Source organism: Neophocaena asiaeorientalis, unplaced genomic scaffold, assembly GCF_003031525.2.
Source record: "Neophocaena asiaeorientalis asiaeorientalis breed wild unplaced genomic scaffold, Neophocaena_asiaeorientalis_V1.1 scaffold283, whole genome shotgun sequence".
NCBI classification, from domain to species: domain Eukaryota; kingdom Metazoa; phylum Chordata; class Mammalia; order Artiodactyla; family Phocoenidae; genus Neophocaena; species Neophocaena asiaeorientalis.
Window position 1 is genome coordinate 44840 of NW_020172827.1, and position 20790 is coordinate 65629.

Consider the following 20790-nt stretch of genomic DNA (forward strand, 5'->3'; position numbering starts at 1 on the left):
GGAGAAAAGACAGCCTCTTTAATAAGTGGTGCTGGGAAAAGTGGACAGCTACATGTAAAAGAATGAAATTAGAACATTGTTTTTTTAGACATAATGCTGTTGTACACTTAATAGACTACAATATAGTAAATGTAACTTTTATATGCACTGGGAAACCGAAAAATTCGTGTGACTCACTTTATTTTGTTCTTTTATTTTAAACTTTTTTTTTTTTTTAATTTTTTGGCCACGCTATGCGGCAGGTGGGATCTTCATTCCCAGACCAGGGATCGAACGCACACTCCCTGCATTGGAAGCACATAGCCTTAATCACTGGACTGCCAGGGAAGTCCTGACTTACTTTATTTTGATATTTGATTTATTGTGGTGGTCTGGAACCACACTGAAATATCTCCGAGGTGTGACTGTAGTTAATGTTTCTTAGCACAGTGCCTCTCCACATAGATTAGATTGAGAAATCTCAGCTTGGTGAGGTATAAACCTGGGGTGGGTTTCATTTTTCTCCCAGTAGCTGCTACTAACTTTGTTTAATACTATCTCAATCTGATCCAATAACTTCCAGTCATTTCCATTTTAAAAGTTTTATTTCTGGTTGATATTTTTTCAGCCACATTCAGGTATTTTTATTTATGACACTTGTCTGGTATAAAGTCCATCTTCCCCACCCCAGTGAGCTCCTGTTCTATTGCAGCTTGCCTCAGCCTCCTCTGTCTCGCTCGTTCTGCCCTCAATGCCCCAGGGATGCAGATGGGGTGAGGGAAGGCAGTGGCTCAGGCAACAGTTCACACCTCTTGGTCTTCCCTCTTCTGGGCAGCGGTTCCTTGCTATGCTGGCTGTCGTTGGTGATATGCTGCTGTTGACTTCTGTTTGAACTGGATCTAGGCTTCAACTGCCCTAGTGCTTTTGGTGTGGAGGCAAAATTCTCCCCCCAAGTACGATGCCCTGGGCTTTGCCTTCAGGGCTGTTTCACCCTCAGAAGGGTTGGTCCCTCCAGTGTTACTGGTAGCAACTTACCCAATCTTACTCCACACTGAGGACCGTGGGAACCTTCAGGGTCCCCCTCAGTTGTCTTCAGAACGTTGGGGCTCTGGGTGAGAGGCTATCACCACCTCAGAGTTCCCAGAAGCCTCTGCCTCCAGGTGAAAAGTGAATTCCCTCCCCATTGGATAGGTTCAGGTAACGAGGTGAAAACCTGATTTTCCTCATGTAGGAGTAAATGGAGAAGACATTGTCTCTCCTCAATACATCTTTGAATAAACGAATGAATGTAAAAAAAAAAGTCACGTTCCCTCAAAATCAAAGTATGAAGTTTTCCTTTTTACCATTTCTTTCTAATTTTTATTGCTAAAGATTTTTATTTATAGGGTTGACAAGTATTTCATAGCTGAAAAGGAGGGCATAAGCCATTGGACATTGTGTTGTCCCCCCTTCTCATTGAGAGAAAAGGATAATACAGGAAAGCAGAATTCTGGCCTTTGTTTCTCATTCACATTCTGGTATAGAGAGAGTCATTTTACTTATTGTGAGCCTCATTTTTTCTTTCCTATAAAATGAGAGAAATATCTCACTGATTTTCCTACCTTAGAGGGTTTTGCAAAGTTTAATACAATGGTCTATAGGTCAGGGTCTTTTATATTTTATCTCGCTCTCTCTCTCTCTTTTTTTTTATGTCTTTATTGGAGGATAATTGCTTTACAATGTTGTGTTAGTTTCTGCTGTATAACAAAGCGAATCAGCTATATGTATACATATATCCCCATATCCCCTCCCTCTTGCATCTCCCTCCAACCCTCCTTATCCCACCCCTCTAGGTGGTCACACAGCACCAAGCCGATCTCCCTGTGCTATGCAGCTGTTTCCCACTAGCTATCTATTTTACATTTGGTAGTGTATATATGTCAGTGCTACTGTCTCTAGGTCAGGGTCTTTTACCCCCCTCACCTGGGTTGTGACAACCAAACATATCTCTGGACATTATCACATGTCTTTTGGGGAGCACGTCTATCCCCAGATGAGACCTCTGGTATGAATGAATGACTTTAAGCTGATTGGGTGAGAGCTATCCTGGAGCTCAGTGTGGCTTATGAAGATTAAGGATTTAAACTGTTCTATAGAATTTAATGGGTTAGGACAAGTAAGGACCCATGCAACAGCTTTCCCTCTGGTTGTGTTGAGTTGTATCAATAAAAGTATTGTATCCATCATATTGAAGAAGGAAATGTATTAGACTAAATGATAAGAATAAAATCTATGACGTTAGAAGATTTGTAAATGCACAATTTTGTTGCAATTCATGAAATGTCATTTGAAATAGAATGTATAAAATTTTGGAGTTAGAGATACAGGCAGATCTGGGTCCATCAGATATCTGAAGATACAAGCAGGATAACAAGAAGGAGCGTGCAGAATGCTTATTTCTCAAGTTCATGAGACTGAGGTGTACTTGGAACAGGGGCGATTAATCAAGTGGAGGAGGGGACTAGGATGAGGCCAGGTCCTTGCTGCCTTGGCAATGACCCTGTTCTGAAGTTATGGCCAGCACAGAGAAAAGACCCATTTAGAAGTGGGGTGAATCATTTTGAGAACTCACCCTTGAGGAGTGATTGTAGTGGAGATATACAAGGAGAAAGAACACACAATAAAGGACTGGGAAGTTTGCAAAGGAGTTTCTCCACCCTGGGTGTTCCTGTTCCTGCCAGCACAGTCGTGGATGGTGTAAATAAATTAGGTATTCATCAGTCAGTTTTGTTGCCCCTGACCTGCTTTCCCCCACTGCTTTGCTTCTTGGAAGAAAATGTTAGAGGGGACATATTTCTTATAAACTGTTCATTATTCATTTTTTAGCATCCAAAAAGTTTGATAAGAGCAGGTTGAAAGTGGGAATGAGGGAGAGTGGGAGAGAGACGCAAGAGGGAGGAGATATGGGGATACGTGTATATGTATAGCTGATTCACTTTGTTATAAAGCAGAAACTAACACACCATGGTAAAGCAATTATACTCCAATAAAGATGTTAGAAAAAAAGAAAGTGGGAATGAGAAAACCAAAATGGAGCTATCTGGAAATAAAAGCAGAAAGGAAAGGGCTTCAAAAAAGAGCACAGAGCTGTGGTGGGAGAGGAGTTTTTATTTATAGACCATATTATGTACATATTTTCAATTGAGTTTCTATTCTTACCTTTATATGTGAAACTAAAACAAACAGAAGAGCCACGCCATTTGGCCAGCAGGTGGCACCATAAGAATCTCCTATAAGAAAAGGGTGGCAAATGTAAACAGGATCCGTAATATTTTACCTTTCAGGAAAACTCTAGACATCAATGTAGATTCATAATTTTGATGATATTAGCAACTTGTGTACGTTGCTTAAAATGGTTTTGGAAGATTCATCTCTCCCTTCATTTTTCATGCTAACATTGCTCATTCAGTGAAAGATTGTATTCCCATAAAAGGACAAAAACCTAGGTTTTAAGAAAAAGTATATATATATATATATATATACACACACACATATATGTATTGCATATATATATTTGTATTGCTTGCTACAGTTGTTTGACAAATACTTTTATTTAGTGATTATAGCATATGTTATTGTGAGGATATGTTAGATGGTTAGAGAGGAAGTAACTTAGATGGTCACCCTGTTTTTACAGCCCTTTTCTGCTCTGTACTGTGAGAATTCCTTGTGCCCAGAGATCTCCCCAATGCTAAGCAATCTCTCAGACTCAGGCGGGACCTGGTGCCGGAGGTAGTGAGTGTTTCTGGCCTTTGCAAACAACTCTGAATAGGTTGATGTTTTGGGCTCGCCTTTGAAGTTCCCTCCACATTCCATGGGATTCAGGGGAATTTGTTTCCCAGTGGTGTGGTCTGGCCTTTTGTTGGCATCATTTGATCTGGTCTCATCGCCGTGTGCCATTCTGCTACCACCAGCTGGGCTGGAACTGGGGCCTTGGTCTAGGGTGTGAGTGGAGACGTCTTGATCTTGACATAGAAGAGAGATGCCCTTGTTGGAGTCTTTGCCCTTCAGTGGGTTTATAGAATATTTCTCTTGGGCTTGCGGCTTCTCTTCTATAAAGTGGGAAGTTCTGTGATTTTGAGATAGCGACTGCCTTTTGCTTTTCATGGGGTCCTTGGGACCAGTGTGATGGAAAGGAGGCATCTGGGACTTGGTTCTGTATATTTCTTGGATCGTCTTTGTCATCAGTGCTCTGGGAAAGGAGGTACAAAGAAGAAAGGTCTCTGAAAACAGATGAAGAGGCTCATATTTAGCATTTTCAAGTTATTAGACCATGACCCCTTTCAGTGTGGTATTAGGTGAGGTAATAAAGTGGGTGGGAAGAGCGTGAAGGGTCAGAATGGGTGGTAACAACGTGGAGAAATGGCTCTTTCCTTAAGAAGAAAAAGGCAGCACTTTCTCAGGGAGAGGACGATGTAAAGAGGTCATTTGGGAAGAAGCCATATCCATGAGTTTAGTAAGCATTTTCTTACCTAAATTTATTAGCCTGTAGAACCCTGTGCTTCTGTCCTCCCTGTGATGAGAACATAAGAACATCTTCTGGTCTCTTCTGACTTCCCTTCTCAAAGTAAGAGGAGAACATTTTCTTGATGATATCTGTTTTGAGTTAATTAATAGGTGTTATGGGTTGAATTGTATCCTCCCCAAATGTCATATGTAGACGTCCTAATCCCCAGTACTTCAGAATGTGACCTTATTTGGAGACAGGCCCTTTACAGAGATAATCAAGTTAAGATGAGGTCATTAGGGTGAGCCCTAGCCCAATATGACTGGTGTCCTTATAATAAAGAGAAATTTGGACACAGAGACTCAGATAGGGGGAAGGTGATGGGAAGAGGCACAGGAAGAAGATGGCCATCGACAAGCCAAAGAGGGTGGCCTGGAACAGATCCTTCTTTCCCAGCCTTCAGAAGGAACCGACTCTTGATTTTGGACTTCAAGCCTCCAGAAATGTGAGAAGACACTTCTGTTGCTCAAGCCACCCAGTTTGTGGTGCTTTGTTAGGGTAGCCCTAAAAAACGAATACATTAACAGAAGAAGGAAAAGAATGATCGAAGCTAGTTCTCTGGGCGGAGAAAGAGTATATGAATACCATTGGATCACATTACAAAATAGGCTGATCTGGCATGATGAATGGAAACAGAAAAACCTAAAGCAGTTCCCCGATGTTTACCTCAAATATGTGAAAGAGGATTTAGAAACACCAAGGTCAGAGGTTTAAACGGACTTGGCCCATGGAGGTTTTGTCTGAATGTTTTATTTGGCAAGCATGGTGTTTTCAAAAGAAAATGACTGGGTGTGAGTGATACACAGAGCTGGTGCCCTATTGTTTCATTCACCTCAATTATGTGACCTCCTACCCACCTGAGCCAAGAGTTGCAATTGCCGACCATGAGTAAGTGAGTTTGTTGCTCTTTGAGTTAATGTTTCAGCATCTTGTAGTCATAGCTGCTGTAGAAGACCCGGTTTGTTTTTAAGACATCTCATGAGTTGGTCACTTAGAGTTGAAAGTCTTGCACTAGTTTGCTGTAATGGGAGTGAGTTCCCTAAATCTACGTGGGTTAGTAGGCACCAGGCAGAGGACTTATGACCAGATAAAGGGCCTAGAATTTACATTAAACTCCCAATATTCTTTCATCAAATAACTTCTTGGTGAGGTAGTCAAGGCAAGAGATAGTCCTTTTGGGGTCGCTCTTCTTCTGTTGTCTTCTTGAGTGTGTGTGTGTGTGTGTGTGTGTGTGTGTGTGTGTCCATCTAGTTATCCAACTTAACAAGGATGTTTGAGTGCCTACTTTGTGCCAGGCAGTATATTCTTGACTCTGGTTTTCTTTACGTTGAACATATAATTAATCATAAAGCTCTGACAATTCCCCATTTGAATATCTCGAAATGCTGGTCCACTTAAGATGTAATTTGGTGGGAAGCAGCCGCATGGCATAGGGAGATCAGCTCCATGCTTTGTGTCCACCTAGAAGGGTGGAATAGAGAGGGTGGGAGGGAGGGAGACGCAAGAGGGAGGAGATATGGGGATATATGTATATGTACAGCTGATTCACTTTGTTATATAAACAGAAACTAACACACCATTGTAAAGCAATTATACTCCAATAAAGATGTTGAAAAAAAGATGTAATTTCACTTTCTAAATATCTTAAGATACTCATTTTTTTTCACCTGGCCAATGCCCTAGTTTAGGCCTTTACACCCTGGCCTACACTCTGGAATTCTCCTATCTGGTCTACCTTAAACATTACAGCTGAGTAATCCTTCTCACACGTGGACATGTAATCTCCCTACTCCCAAACCCTGTAGGGTGAGATTTAAACTCTTGCAAGACCTATGAAGCTATTCATGATTGGAGACACTGCCTACACTGCTTTGTCTGTAAACATTTCACCTACACCTTCTCGTCACCCCTTACACCCCTGCAGGTTGAGCAACCTGTAGCAAATCATTCTCACGCATGCGCCTTTGTACATACTGTTCCTACTGCCAGGAGTGGCCTTGCCACGTGTCCTCGTGACAAGCTGCCCACCCCCCTACCCCACCCATCTTCATTCTCTTCCTCTTCTAAGATTCTGCTCATACACTGCCTCTTTTGGGACATCTCACCTGAGCCCCTTTGATAGACATAGGAAACTTTCCATGCTCTTGTTCTACTTTGAAAACAACTCTAATTTAGCAATTAGTATTTTCTGTGATAATTTTTTGCAAGCATGGCTAACTTCCAATTTAAATGTGAGCATCTCGAGGGCACAGACCATGTTTTTTCATATTTGCATTCCTGTGTCTATCTGAGATATTGTAATGGGGTTTTGTAAAGTCTGGCCCACAAAACACCTGTCCCAGAATAATCTGCCTTAGTGTCAGCTCATTTAAAAATGTGGATTTTGAGCCTAACTCCTAACCTACTGATCCAAATCTCTACAGATGAAGACTGGGAATATGCATTTTAAACAATCCACCTGGTGACACAGTGGTTAAGAATCCGCCTGCCAATGCAGGGGACACGGGTTCGAGCCCTGGTCCGGGAAGATCCCACATGCCGCTGAGCAACTAAGCCCGTGCGCCACAACTACCGAGCCTGTGCTCTAGAACCTGCGAGCCACAACTACTGAAGCCTGTGCACCTAGAGCCTGTGCTCCACAACGAAGAGTAGCCCCCGCTTGCCACAACTAGAGAAAGCCCACTTGCAGCAACGAAGACCCAATGCAGCCAAAAGTAAAATAAATAAATTTATAAAAAATAAAAACTCCACCAACTGGCATGTATCCTGTAGTTGAATCTCAATAATAATTTCATTAAGTGAATCATGGGAATATATTACCTAGTACAGTGCCTGATAAATACTGACACTTAATTCATGTTGTTTCCTTCCTTCGTCCCTAGTTTTACTGTCAAGAAGTCTGAGGCTCAGAGAGGATGTGACTTTCTAAAGGAAATAGAGACAGAGGCCCCTGAATTAAAGTTTGCTGCCTCCTTGTCCAGACTCTTTTTATACCACCTGTCCCTGACGCAAACTCTCTAGTCATCACGGACAGCCACCTCCCTCGGACCTGGTCTTCTGAACACCTCAGAGAGAGTAGATATCTGGTCTTCAGCATCCTTTTTGAGAACTGAAGTGGGATTCAACCAAATGGCTTCTAAGATTCTTTTCCATTCTGTGACCTTTCATTCTAGTTTGGTTGAACCATTTATTACAGACAAGGAAGTTCAGTTATTTGCTCAGTTTCTCCTCTTTAAAACCCAAAGCTGGAGGCTAGAAATAATTCTTAGGCCAGATGCCTGGATATTACTATAGGGTCTTGTGTCCACCTATTACCTGTGGAGACCTAAATGATTTTACATTCAATTGTGATACTTGGCTTTCCTCTTGAACATGCTACATCATTTTCAGGGCTCCTGCACCTGCCTTAAGTAAGAAGGGACCATAGTTTTGAAGAACCGAGATAGATCCATTCTATGCTGAATATTAACATATGATTATTTTGTTATGGGAAAAATAGAACTAGTTTCTACAAACTGTATAACTATGGCAACTTTCAACAAAACAGAAGAGTTTTAATCCTGTAACAGTCTTTTACAGGATTGATTGACTGATAAGAGCAAACACTTATTTTGCATTTAGGTACTGTTTCAAGTGCTCACTGCATCCTCAAATGACTTTATGAGGTAGGAAACATCATTTACATTTTACTTTGGAGAAAACTGAGACAGAGACAGGTCCAGTAAGCTGCCCAAGGCCTCACAGCTGGTAAGTGAATGAGACACAGCTCCTGCTCTCAAGGAACTTTCAGATTTACGATGCTGGAGTCTAATGGTGCATGCCAAATCTGAACAATCAATATTTCAAAGAGTGGGAAGAGTGGGATCTGTTGGTCACAAAATAGTACAGGTATCCAGAACAAGTAGTCTGGGCAGCTCTGGTGAAACCACTTGGATTGGAAAGTGGTTCCTCTTCCCACCCTCGCCCATCTTCCTCCTCTGAGCTCTGTTGCACTAACAGGCAGGGACACATCTTTCCTCCTCTTTGTGTCCCTCACAATATGCAGAGCTAAGAGCGCAATATGTGCCTGGGATATAAATGGATTGCTATGAATAAAGCTTTGGTGATAATAACACAGGAAAAGGCTTAGCATTAAAAGGGAGGATAAGGTCAGGACACAGGAAAGAAATTTTAAGACAGCTTTTACTCTAAAGCGTAGACTAAACTTTTATTAAAGAACGTGGTGAGTAGCACTTACCTACAAATCCAGGGTTTGCTGAGAATGTTGCCTGCTTCTTTTGCTATGCCAGGTTGAGCCTGGATTAATGTGCTTGTTTTTCTTCAGTAAATTTTAGGAGCTCGGTGTTGGGGAGGTGGGAGATAGAGAGACTTTTGGAGAGGGTTGAGAGGGAGAGTGTTGAATACACTTGAAAGCTCTCTTCCATGCCACCTCCCCCGTCAGGAATGCTAACTCCCTGGGTGTGGGCACCAATCCCAGAGCTTGAAATAGCTCTGTGAGTTAAGGGAGGCTGCCAGCCTCCAGCCCTCCCCTCAAGGGGCCCACAGTGCCCCTTCTCAGCTGTGTCCATGGGAGCCAAGAATGAAAGCAAGGAGTGTCTTACTGTGTTCTCAGTCTCTCTCTATCCCTCTCTTTCCCCACCCACTTCTCCTCTTTTCCCTCTTTTGCCATACTACTCCCCACTCTCCTCACAACGCCCAGTCCTACTTCTTGGAAACCAGATCAGGTTCCAAAAGAAGGTACCCTGTTTTCTGTTGTCAGATTGTACACATTTTGTGCAGGAGAGTAATTTGTTTATTTTGTATTATTGCCCACTGTACTGACTTTCCCCAGGCTTCTATCCATGTCTTGTGTACTTCAGCGCTTAGTTAAGATTTTCAAAGTTGTCACAACAGAAACAGGCAAAGTGAAATTTAAATCGACTTTTGTGATCATATATTGGACTCTACGGTAGAAGGCCAGTTGAACTACTGGTTATGGAACAAGACATTAAGTGGGATTTTTCTTGTTGCCTGAGGGCTTCCTCTGAAAACAAGAGGCATTAATGTGCCACAGTCTAAAAAGAACTGCCAACACTGTGGCCTATTAATTCCCCCAGAGCTTACTGAGAGGCAGCTAAACAGACCCTATTACTCATAATCATCACCTAGCAAATAAGCTGTTATAAGGAGATTACTGGGGAGAGGGAGAGGGAAATCCATTATTCTCTCAGTGGGAGGTAATATCTTTCCCATCCTTTCTCATGAGGTAATTCTCTCACCTCCAGAATTTAAATGATAGGAATGGAGTTCCAGGAAAATCATCATAGAGAATGGGGTGCGTACACAAGGAAAAACTTACACCTCACTCCCCAGCTGGAGACTTGATGAACTACAGAACCACAGATCAGCCCCCACTCCAACCCTTTGTTGCCACCAGAGCTGATCATAGTGAGGGATTTCTTAGAAAATCTTGGTTACTCCATGTTATCTTGAGAGACAGCTGAGGAGGGCAGGCTTGCAGAAATAACTCAAGGTTGAAGGGCAAGAACGAGCCTTAGTGTGTGAGCCTGGGAAAGGAATGGTGGCCAAACCCATCCTAGCTCCCGTTAGCCCTTCAAGTGAGCCAAAGAGGAACTTTTAGCAGTTTCTTGGCTCCATGTGAAGGAGCACAGAGGTTATATAAGGGGGGAGAAACCATGGCATTGTCCTTGGAAGACTCTAGGTCAAATAAGGTAATACTTCACTCTGAGCAGGCATAGAATCACAGGCAGGGCCAGAGCGAGTAGTGATAGAAGGGATCTGATTGAAGGTGAACTTTCTCATGAAAACAACACATCTTAAGAGCAGAGCACGGCAGGACCATATGGAACATGACTGATCATGGAAATACCAGTAATGCCACAGCACCACAAAAGTATTAGTTATATAAGAACTATATAGTTCCCCTTCTCCAAGTCCCTGGGAGTCCACTGAGGAAAGGGTTTAAACTTTATTTAAGATTGGAACGTCAACATGGTCTGGACTTCCTTACAACAAAAGTGGCCAGAAATGTGTAGAATCTGTCCATGAAATCATTAAGGGACAAGAAAAAACATTGAAAAGATAGTGATCTGACGAAATATAAAGCTCTAATTCCGATATCATGTCCCTGCTATCATCACTAGGGAAAAAGTTTAAACTGCTCATTAAAATGATTATGATTAAAATGAATTTTACAGAATGGATGTAATTTATTCATATACTTTTCTCTCTCTCTCTTTTATATGGAAGTACTGTCCTTTTGTAGTCAAACACATCTGAGATCAAAAAATTATTCCATCATTTAGTAGGATGTATGACTTTATGCATTAATTCTGTCATATCCCCTAGTCTCCTCATCTATGAAAAGGCTTAATAGTATCTTCATCATAGTGATTTTGATAGAATTTGGTGAAAGAATGAATATAAAGTGTTTGGTACATAGTAGATATTCAATAAACATTAGTCCCACTTTCTAGCAAAGATGGAGTAACAGGGAGTAGATTTACCTTTCCATATGAAACAATTAAAAAATCAGACAAAATTTATGAAATAATGTGGTTTATTTTTAACATTGGTCATGAGGCAGGTAGGATGGTGTTCCCTGCAAGAGCAGAAACAAACCAGGGGAGCTCTATTATTCTCCCAGCTTACTGGCTGGAAAGAGTTTCCAGGCCGTATCATAGGGAAGGGACAGCCAAGCAATGATTCCCTGAGAAGACAGAGGTAAAAGTCCAGAAAGGCCAAGGCAGCTAGGAATGACAACAATAGTACAAATTGTACAAAGTCCAGATGGGAAGAAATGGAAGTATACTGTTATAAGGTTCTTATACTATATGTGCAACAGTATATAATCACTTGAAGGTAGACTGTAATAAGTCATAGCTGTATACTCTAAACTCTAAAGAAACCTCTAAAATAATATATCAGAGAATTATAACTAATTAGTCAACAAATATGATAAAATGAAATCATAAGAAACACTGAATCTAAAATAAACACTCTAAACTCTAAAGAAACCTCTAAAATAATATATCAAAGAATTATAACTAGTCAACAAATATGATAAAATGAAATCATAAGAAACACTGAATCTAAAATAAGACAGAAAAAGAGGAAAGAGAAAATAAGGAATAGTTTAGATAAAAAGGAAATAGATAGCAAGACAATAGATTTAAACTTAACATTATTAAGAATCACAATAAATATAAATGGTTTTAATGCCTGATTAAAAGGCACAGATTGCCACATCAAATAAAAGAACAAGACCACAGTATATAATGCTGACAACAACCCAAACCAAACCAAAACAAATTTTTAGTGTAAAGACACAAATAGGTGAAGAACAGAAGGATAGAAAAAGATATACCATGCTAACACTAATTTAAAAAAAAAAGGGATGGCTATGCTAATAAATAATAATAAATAAAGATTAATCTTCAGAACCAAGACTATTAACAGTGATCAAGAGAGTAATTTCTCAGTGATGTAGGGACTAATATTCATCAAGGGAACATAAAAATCCATAATGCTTTTGCTTCTAATGACAGAGCTCCCAAATACATGATACAAAACTGATGGGACTGTGTGGAAGAATCTATATACCCACAATCATAGTCAGTAATTTCAACACTTATTTCTCAGTAATTTGTAGAATTTATATAAATAAAATTAGTAAGGATAAAAGAAACAAACAACACTATCAACCAACTTGGCCAAATTGACATTTATAGAATATTCCACCTGGCAACTACAGAATACTCATTGTTTTCCAGTGCACAAGGAACATTTATCAAGATAGACCATATTCTGGGCCATAAAACAAGTTTAATAAAAGTATTGAAATAACAAAGTGTATTCTCTGACCACAATGAAATGAAATAGAAAGGTATCTGGAAAATACCCCTAATACTTGTAAATCAAATAATGTACTTCTAAATAACCCATAGATCAGCCACAGTGCTGACCTGTGTGTATGGAATCTGGCTGGTTCTGCTCCACTGATGGGGACCTGCCCTGGAGGGCCTCCCAGAGAACTGGGTGGAGAACACTGAGAGCCTTCCTGGCCCCACCTGCCCATACATAAAATAGATAAGCAATAAGAATTTACTGTATAACACAAGGAACTATATTCAATATCTTGTAATAACCTACAATGGAAAATAATCTGAAAAAATATATTTCACTGAATCACTTTGCTGTATACCTGAAACTAACAATATTTTAAATCAATTACACTTCAGTAAAATAAATCAATAACCCACAGATTAAAAAATTAAATCAAACAGAAAATTAGAATGTTTTGAAATGAACGAATTATGACACAACAGATGAAAAATTGTGAGATGAACTAAAGCAGTACTTTAGAAGGAAATTTACAGCACAAAAATGCCTATATTCTAAAGAAGAAAGATCTCAGATCAATTAGCTCAGTTTATACTTTATAAGATTAGAAAAAGAAAAGAAAATTAAACCCCAAGTAGCAGAAGCAATGAAATAATAAAGAAAAGAAAAGAAAACAATGAAATTAAGAACAGAAAAAACAATAGAGAAAATCAATGAAATCAAAAGCTGACTCTGTGAGAAGATCAATAAAACTTTAAATTTCTGTTCTAGTTCTGTGAAAAATGCCATTGGTAATTTGATAGGGATTGCACTGAATCTGTAGATTGACTTGGGTAGTATAGTCGTTTTGACAATATTAATTCTTCCAATCCAAGAACATGGAGCATATATCAATGTGGGTCATCATATTAACAGACTAAAAAAGAAAAGTACATGATTAGCTTAATAGGTTTAAGAAAAGGATATAATAAAATCCGAAATCCATTCTTGATAAAATCTCTGAGCAACTCAGGACTAGAAGGGAACTTCCTCAATCTCATAAAGTGTGTCTATGAAAAGCTGAAAGGTAACATCATGCTTAATGGTGAAAGACTGAATTCTTTCCCATAAGATGAGGGACAAGGCAAGGATGTCTGCTTTCATCACTCCTGTTCAACATTGCACCAGAGTTCTAGCAAGGGCAATAATACAAAATAAAAAAGAAAAATGTATCCAGATTGAAAATGGAATCAATAATGAGTGAAACTGTTTTTAAAAAGTTAAAATTTTCATTTTGTTATGGTAAGAACACTTAACATGAGATCTACCCTCTGAGAATACTGCTGCAGTGAACATGGGAGTGCTAATATCATTTTGGGATCCTGATTTCAATTCTCTTGAATAAATACCCAGAAGTGGGATTCCAAGCAAAAGTCTGTGAGAATATATTGACAACACATACATCTGACAAAGAACCTGTATCCATACTATCTAAATGGCATTTACAACTTAGTAAGGGCACAAACAACCCTGTTCAACAAAAGGGCAGAAAACTAGAATAGACAATCCAAAAGAATATACAAATGGAATGGCCCATTAGCAAATGAATATATACTTAATGTAGTCATCAGGAATCCCAAATGAAAACCACAACAAAATATCCCTTTCTACTCACTGGCATAAATTAAATGAAAAGGAGTGGCAAAACCACTCCCGGTGTCGGTGATAACGTGGAGCAATTGGAACTTTCAACATTACTGTTAGAAATGTAAAATGGTGCAATCACTTTGGAAAAGAGTTTGGAAATTTTTTATAAAATTCAACATATACTTACATATGACTAATTCCATTTCTAGATAGAAGAGAAGAGAAAACATGAAACCCATAAAAAGACTTGTATAGGAGTGTTCATAGCAGCTTTATTCATAATAATCCCAAACTGAATACCTTCCAAAGGATCATCAACAAATGAATTGATAAACACACTACAGTTCATCCATACGATTGAATACTACTCAGCAATAAAAAGAAGAAAACATTGACACATGCAATGGCATGAATGAATCTTATAGACATTATACTGGTGAAAGAAGCCAGACACAAAACAAAAAGTGATTCCATATATTTGAACTATTAGAACAGATGCAATGAATCTATATTGACAGTAATCGGATAAGTAGTTGCCCAGATTGAGAGATGTGAATGAAGCCTGATTGCAAACCAGATAAGAGGTAAATTCACACATAGAAAGAGACAGGGAGGGGGGGAATGGGCTCCAAAGATCTGCAGAGGGGTCCCTTTGGCTAAGTACTGATCTACATTTCAGGCATGAAATGTCCAATAAAATTGTGGATGAATGAATAAAATGCGGTACACTCATAAGATTGAAAACTACTCCACACTATAAAGAACTGCTGATACGTGAAACAATGTGGATTAATCTCAAAAGCATTATGCTAAGAGAAAGATACCCATACAAAAGACTAAATCTGTATGATTTCATTTATAGGAAATTCTAAAAAAGAAATTGAAAGTGATAGAAAGCAGATCAGCACTTGATTGGGACTGGAGTGAGGAACATGAACTGACTTTAAGGGAGAGGAGAAAAGTTTTTTGGGGTCCTGGAGATGTCCTATATTTTGATCATGGTTATGTTTACATGAATGGTTTCATTTGTCAAAACTCTTCTAACTGTATAGTCAATACGGGTGAATTTTATTGGATGTAAATTGTATCTCAGTAATGCTGAATTTTTAAAAAAGGCACAAGAATCATTATGAAAAGTCTTCACGGGCCAACTGTTTTTGGAGGTGGCTTAAGCAACAGCTCACTATGCTAAAAATTAACCAAGGGAAAGAATCAAGCATCTATCCTGTCTTTCCTGTATAAACAATATTTTCATGGTGAGTAAAAAGTAGATGAGGGAAAGACTTTTATAAGACTTGCAGCTAATAGAGGCAGAAGGAAAGAAGAAATCATCATTTTTCCACCTCTAATGCATTTGTGGATCTAGGCAACGGTCCTCAGTGCTATTAAAACCTTAGGTGGAAGGTTGAGGGAAATTTCATAATGGAGGCTGCAGCTGTCACCACCTGAACCAAATTCATTGATTAGTTCTAGTAGTTTTCTGGTAGCATCTTTAGGATTCTCTATGTATGGTATCATGTCATCTGCAAACAGTGACAGCTTTATTTCTTCTTTGCCAATTTGGATTCCTTTTATTTCTTTTTCTTCTCTGATTGATGTGGCTAAAACTTCCAAAACTATGTTGAATAATAGTGATGAGAGTGGGCAACCTTGTCTTTTTCCTGATCTTAGTGGAAATGCTTTCAGTTTTTCACCATTGAGGATGATGTTGGCTGTGGGTTTGTCATATATGGCCTTTATTATGTTGAGGAAAGTTCCCTCTATGCCTACTTTCTGCAGGGTTTTTATCATAAACGGGTGTTAAATTTTGTCAACACCTGAACCTATCAATCAATCTTAGAGTCACTGAAGGGAGGAAAACCAAACATTTTATTCATCATTAATACACTGAAGAAGTATACTTGCCTAAAATATTTTTAACCTGAATCTAATCAAACCTCTAAGTCTGACTGCCAATTCTTGAGAAAGTGGATTTTTCTAGAGAATTATCTGGTTTCTTTGATAAATCAATAGCAAGGGAAAAAGAAAATCAAGGCAGGACCTCTTGTAATGAAATAGTCTTAGCAGAAGTAACAACCAAAGCAATGTGTGGGCTTGTCTAGATCCTGATTCCCACAAATCAGCTACAAAAAGCACCTTTGGGACAAGTGGAAATTTGCACAGAGGATAGATATTAGAAGATACCAAGTTGTTAAATTCATGGTTGTGGGACTTCCCTGGCGGTCCAGCGGTTAAGACTTCACCTTCCAATGTAGGGGGTGCGGGTTCAATTCCTGGTCAGGGAGCTAAGATGCCATGTGCCTTGTGGCCAAAAAACCAAAAAACATAAGGAAACAGAAGCAATATTGTAGTAAATTCAATAAAGACTTTAAAAATGGTCCACATCAAAAAAAAAAAAATCTTTCCAAAAAAATTTCACTGGTTGTGTTGGTGGCTTAGTGCTTATGTTAATAAAGTCCTTACCAGTTAGAGAGGGAGATACATACCGAGGTGTTTACAGATGAAAAGACGTAATATAGTATTTTTGTATCAGCTCTAAAATACTCCTGTGAAAAATAAAATAAAATACTAAAACAGGTGTATAAGAGTCTGTGTATGTGGAAATGGATGACACAAAAGTGGCAAAATGTTGATAATTGTTGAAGCTAGGATATGAACACAAGAGGGTTTATTAGATGATTCTTTCTAACTTTGAACATGCTTTAAATTCTCCATAATAAGAAGTTAAAAAAAACTTGGAGGAAGTCAGATTGAAGGGAAAACTTATATTCAAAAGTGTGACAATTATGCTTTTAGCTGACTTTTAAGCAGAAATAATAAAAACCAGAAAACAGTGGAATATCTTCAATACCCTGAAAGAAAATGTGTCAACCTCAAATTCTACGCGCAGGTAAACAAAGACATTTTCAGACAAATAAACAAAAAGTAGAGTTTGTTCTCCACTAAATAAAATTCGAAAGGGTGTACTTAAGGCAGAAAGAAAGGTTCTTAGATGTAGGACTGAGGTGCAAGAAGGAACAAAGAGCAAAGAAAGTAGTAAATAAGTGGGTACATCTAAATGAATGCTGGCTGTATAAAACTGAGATCTGGAAAATAAAATGTTTCATGCACAGTAATAAAGCACAGAGTCTTCAAAGGAATAGAAGAGGTGAGTGTTCTAAGTTTCTTTTATTGCCCAAGAGAAGGGTAAATACATTAATTAACATTATACTTCCATAAATTAAGATTCATGTTATCATTTCTGGGGTAACTACTAAAAGGATTAAATAAGAGGGTAGGATTTACGAACTAGCAGAGGATAAGAATTGAAGTGGCAAAAAAATAATGAATCTGAAAAGGGAGTGAGAAAGATGGAGAAATCATAAAGTACAAAATAAGATGGAAGTCCAAACACATCAGTAATTATGTATACAAATGACTAAATTCTCTAGTTAAAAGTTTAGAATTGTCAGATTGAATTTTTTAGAAAAGGAGTGCTACTTGACACCAAAATGGTTATAAATATAAATGCAAATGGAAACAGTGAAATCATGTGAAATTTCTCAATTAAATGTTACTGAGATGATCCAAATATTTTAAATTGCTCCCCAAATCATGAACTTGAAATATATAACGTGAAAATTGAAATAACTATAAAAAATACATCCAGAATCACAGTGGAAAATGTTAATTTGCCTATATCAGTAATTAAGAAAATCAGTTAAGAATCAGTAAGGACATGGGATATTTGAAAAACACAATGGCAAATTCAGCTTCATGGACATATATAGGAAATCACCTTGCTCTTAAGGAAGGTTTCCAGAAGCTGCCACAAGACACTTCTGCTTATAATTCATTGACTTGAACTTATTCACAAGGCCACAGCTAGCTTCAAGGGAAACTGCGCAACGTGGTGTTTTTCTTTTTCCTGGACATCTATGTGCTCATTTAAGTCTTCGGGGTTTCGTTACTTTGAAAGAAGGAGAAACGTGTATTAGGAGACAGCCAGTAATCTCTGCCACAGATACTCCTACACAGGGACAGGCAGCTCTGAGTTATTGAATGCTCTTTAATATGTGACAGGCTACCATCAAATAAGCACTAATCAGTACAAACATTATAAATGCAAAAGCAACCTCTAAAGTCATGTGGCAGTAATTACAAGGTGGTCATCCAGATATTAGAATATGTTAACATGATTTTTTTGGGGTTGTATTTGAAACCAAGCACATACACATGCATGCATACATTCTTACAGAGAAATTAAAACTCCCTCCCCTTCTATTTATGGACACTGTTTGAAAAGAGGCGGCACAGAGAATGATACTAACACAAAGGTTTTCAAGATATGCCCCCCACCTCATCTTCCACACTCTCCCACATCTCGCGCTCTTTGCATTTCTCCAAAGACAGCATGAATTCTCAAGGCTCGAGGTCTTGGCACAGACTTTTCTTTCTTTCCCTGGCCCATCATTCAGCCCACCTTGGCCTTTTATCCCCCTTAGAAGAATAGAGGGCAGGCAGGCAGGCAGGCATCCTTATCTCTCCAGAGGGAATTAGGCACACGTTTCTCGCTGCTCCCTTAATACATGTAAAACATATAGTACACTCGAAATTATTATTACTAATATCATTATTATTATGTCCTCCAACAATAACCATTCTTGCACTGCACTTTTTAAAAACCAAAGTACTCTTTATTTGTCAATTTCTTCCACTGGTGTGCAAAATCCTTGAAAGAAAGGATCAAAAATAAAAATTCTTCTTGGTACCTTCAGCTTGTAGCACAGTGCATGGCTCATGATAAAGTTTCAGTAGATGTTTGCTGAGAATGATAAATTAGAAAAAAAAAAAAGTCAGCAAGTTAATCTCCCCTGAAAGCTTACATAGCTCAGACTTTTAACTTTCCTATTAAATTAATAACCAAGAGCACTTTGGTTCTTCTCATCAGACTGAAAAGATAAATAATAAAATAAAATAATTCCAAATGTCTTATTAATATTTTGAGCTGGGAAATTCATAGCCTACAGGGTATACCCATGATTGTAAATGTTACACCATATTAGTTGTAAGTTGACTCATTTCCTCCTTACATGCTCCCTCAGCTGGCTCCTTCTAGATTTATAGCTGAGCTTCTTGTCCTTTGTCTTTCTGTTTTATATTGAAATAAATATTTTGTGAGCTTGTCAGTTTTCTGAAAACCAGCAGCCTTTGCCTGAAAGGAAGGGATGCAGTGAGGTGCCCAGAGGACGTGTTTCTCTAGTGGGAGTGGGATATGCTGGGAAAGCAGGCTGGACAACCTCTTTATTTCTGGTAATGAGGTTCAGTTTTCATCATATAGTGATCAGATCACAGCAGCAGCCACCTTTGTCAAGGAAAAAGTACACAGAGTTATTGAACCAACACATTCCTAATCTCCCCATCTGTTTAATGGGTAACTTTACACAGTAAGTGGATTTCCATAGTGACATAGTCGCGTAATATCTACCCCACCTACAAAACTAAACATCTACCTCTCCTCTCCTGCTCTGAGTGCTGAAGACGCCTACCATATTCGTGTTCTAGGGCTACCACAACAAAGTATCACAAATTGTGTGGTTTAAAACAACAGAAATTTATCCTCTCGTAGTTATGGAGGATTGGAGTTTAAATTCAAGGTGTTGACAGAGCCAGCTCTCTCCTAAGCCTCTAGAGGAGGAATCTTCCTTGCCTCTGGTAGCTCCAAACATTCCTTGGCTTGTGGTAGCGTAATTCTAATCCCTGCCCCCATCTTCTCATGGCCATCTTCCCTCAGTGTCTGTTTTTGTGTCTCTTCTTGTCTTATAAGGACACCGTCATATTGAATTAGGGCCCCCTAATTCAGTATGAGCTGATCTTAAATTGATTACATCACTGAAGACTCTTTTTCTAAATACGGTCACATTCATAAGTACCAGGGGTTGTTAGGACTTAACACATTGTTTCGGGGATCATGATTCAACCTGTGACAGGAACTTTTTTTTTTTTTTTTTTTTTTTTTTTATTGAAGTGTAGTACATGGCTCACGGGCCCAGCCGCTCCGCGGCATGTGAAATCTTCCCGGACCGGGACACGAACCCGCGTCCCCTGCATCGGCAGGCGGACTCTCAACCACTGCGCCACCAGGGAAGCCCGAGAGGAACTTTTTAAAAAGCCCTATGGAGCCCTTTCTTTTGGGCCAGTGTTACCCAATTTTCATTTCCAGTTTTTACAAATACATAATTTGTATATTTTTACATAACACATTGCTCTTATCTTAATGTTTATTATATTCTCTATTGGGAGTTATACTATTTTAATGGCCAAACATATCCTATTAGTCTATTGGAAAATTTCCAGTAACATATGTGTCTTACTGCACCATTGTCACCATTTGATTTACTTATTTCTGAGGTCAATATTCTAATTTTTCCATGTCCTTGGACTTGTCACATCACTGATTCCTCTTTTCCTGTAAACTGAATATCCATTACTAAATCCTTCTAACTCCTCCGTGAGAGTATCTCCTGCCCCTATTTCTCCCTTACCACTCACTGTCATCATCCTTTTGACTCCTTATGCCCAAACCATGATAATCGACTCCTAATTCCTCTACTTTGGTCTCTCCTCACACTACCAGGCTGATATTCATGCCACCTCATTGTTTAAAACCTTTCTATAATATGCCTTTGTTTGAGAAATAAGAGATAAATGCTTTAACCTGAAAGAATTTAGAAGTTTCATAGGGAAACATAACTCTATGGTGATATGTCCATATCTCTTACAATTATATTTGCAGCATGAAAACTTCCAGTTACAGC

The 20790-nt window shown here is 38.8% G+C and overlaps 1 protein-coding gene across 1 annotated transcript; it reads right to left on the reverse strand.

Moving 5' to 3' along the window:
* Window positions 1-3630: 3630 nt before the first annotated feature.
* CCDC190 (coiled-coil domain containing 190) lies at window positions 3631-4618 on the reverse strand (the record flags this gene model as incomplete). Its single annotated transcript, XM_024741971.1, has 2 exons — window positions 3631-4210; window positions 4491-4618. Coding segments are annotated over 2 exons (708 nt in total), but the record flags the coding sequence as incomplete, so codon positions are not given.
* Between the last annotated feature and the right edge of the window lie 16172 nt (window positions 4619-20790).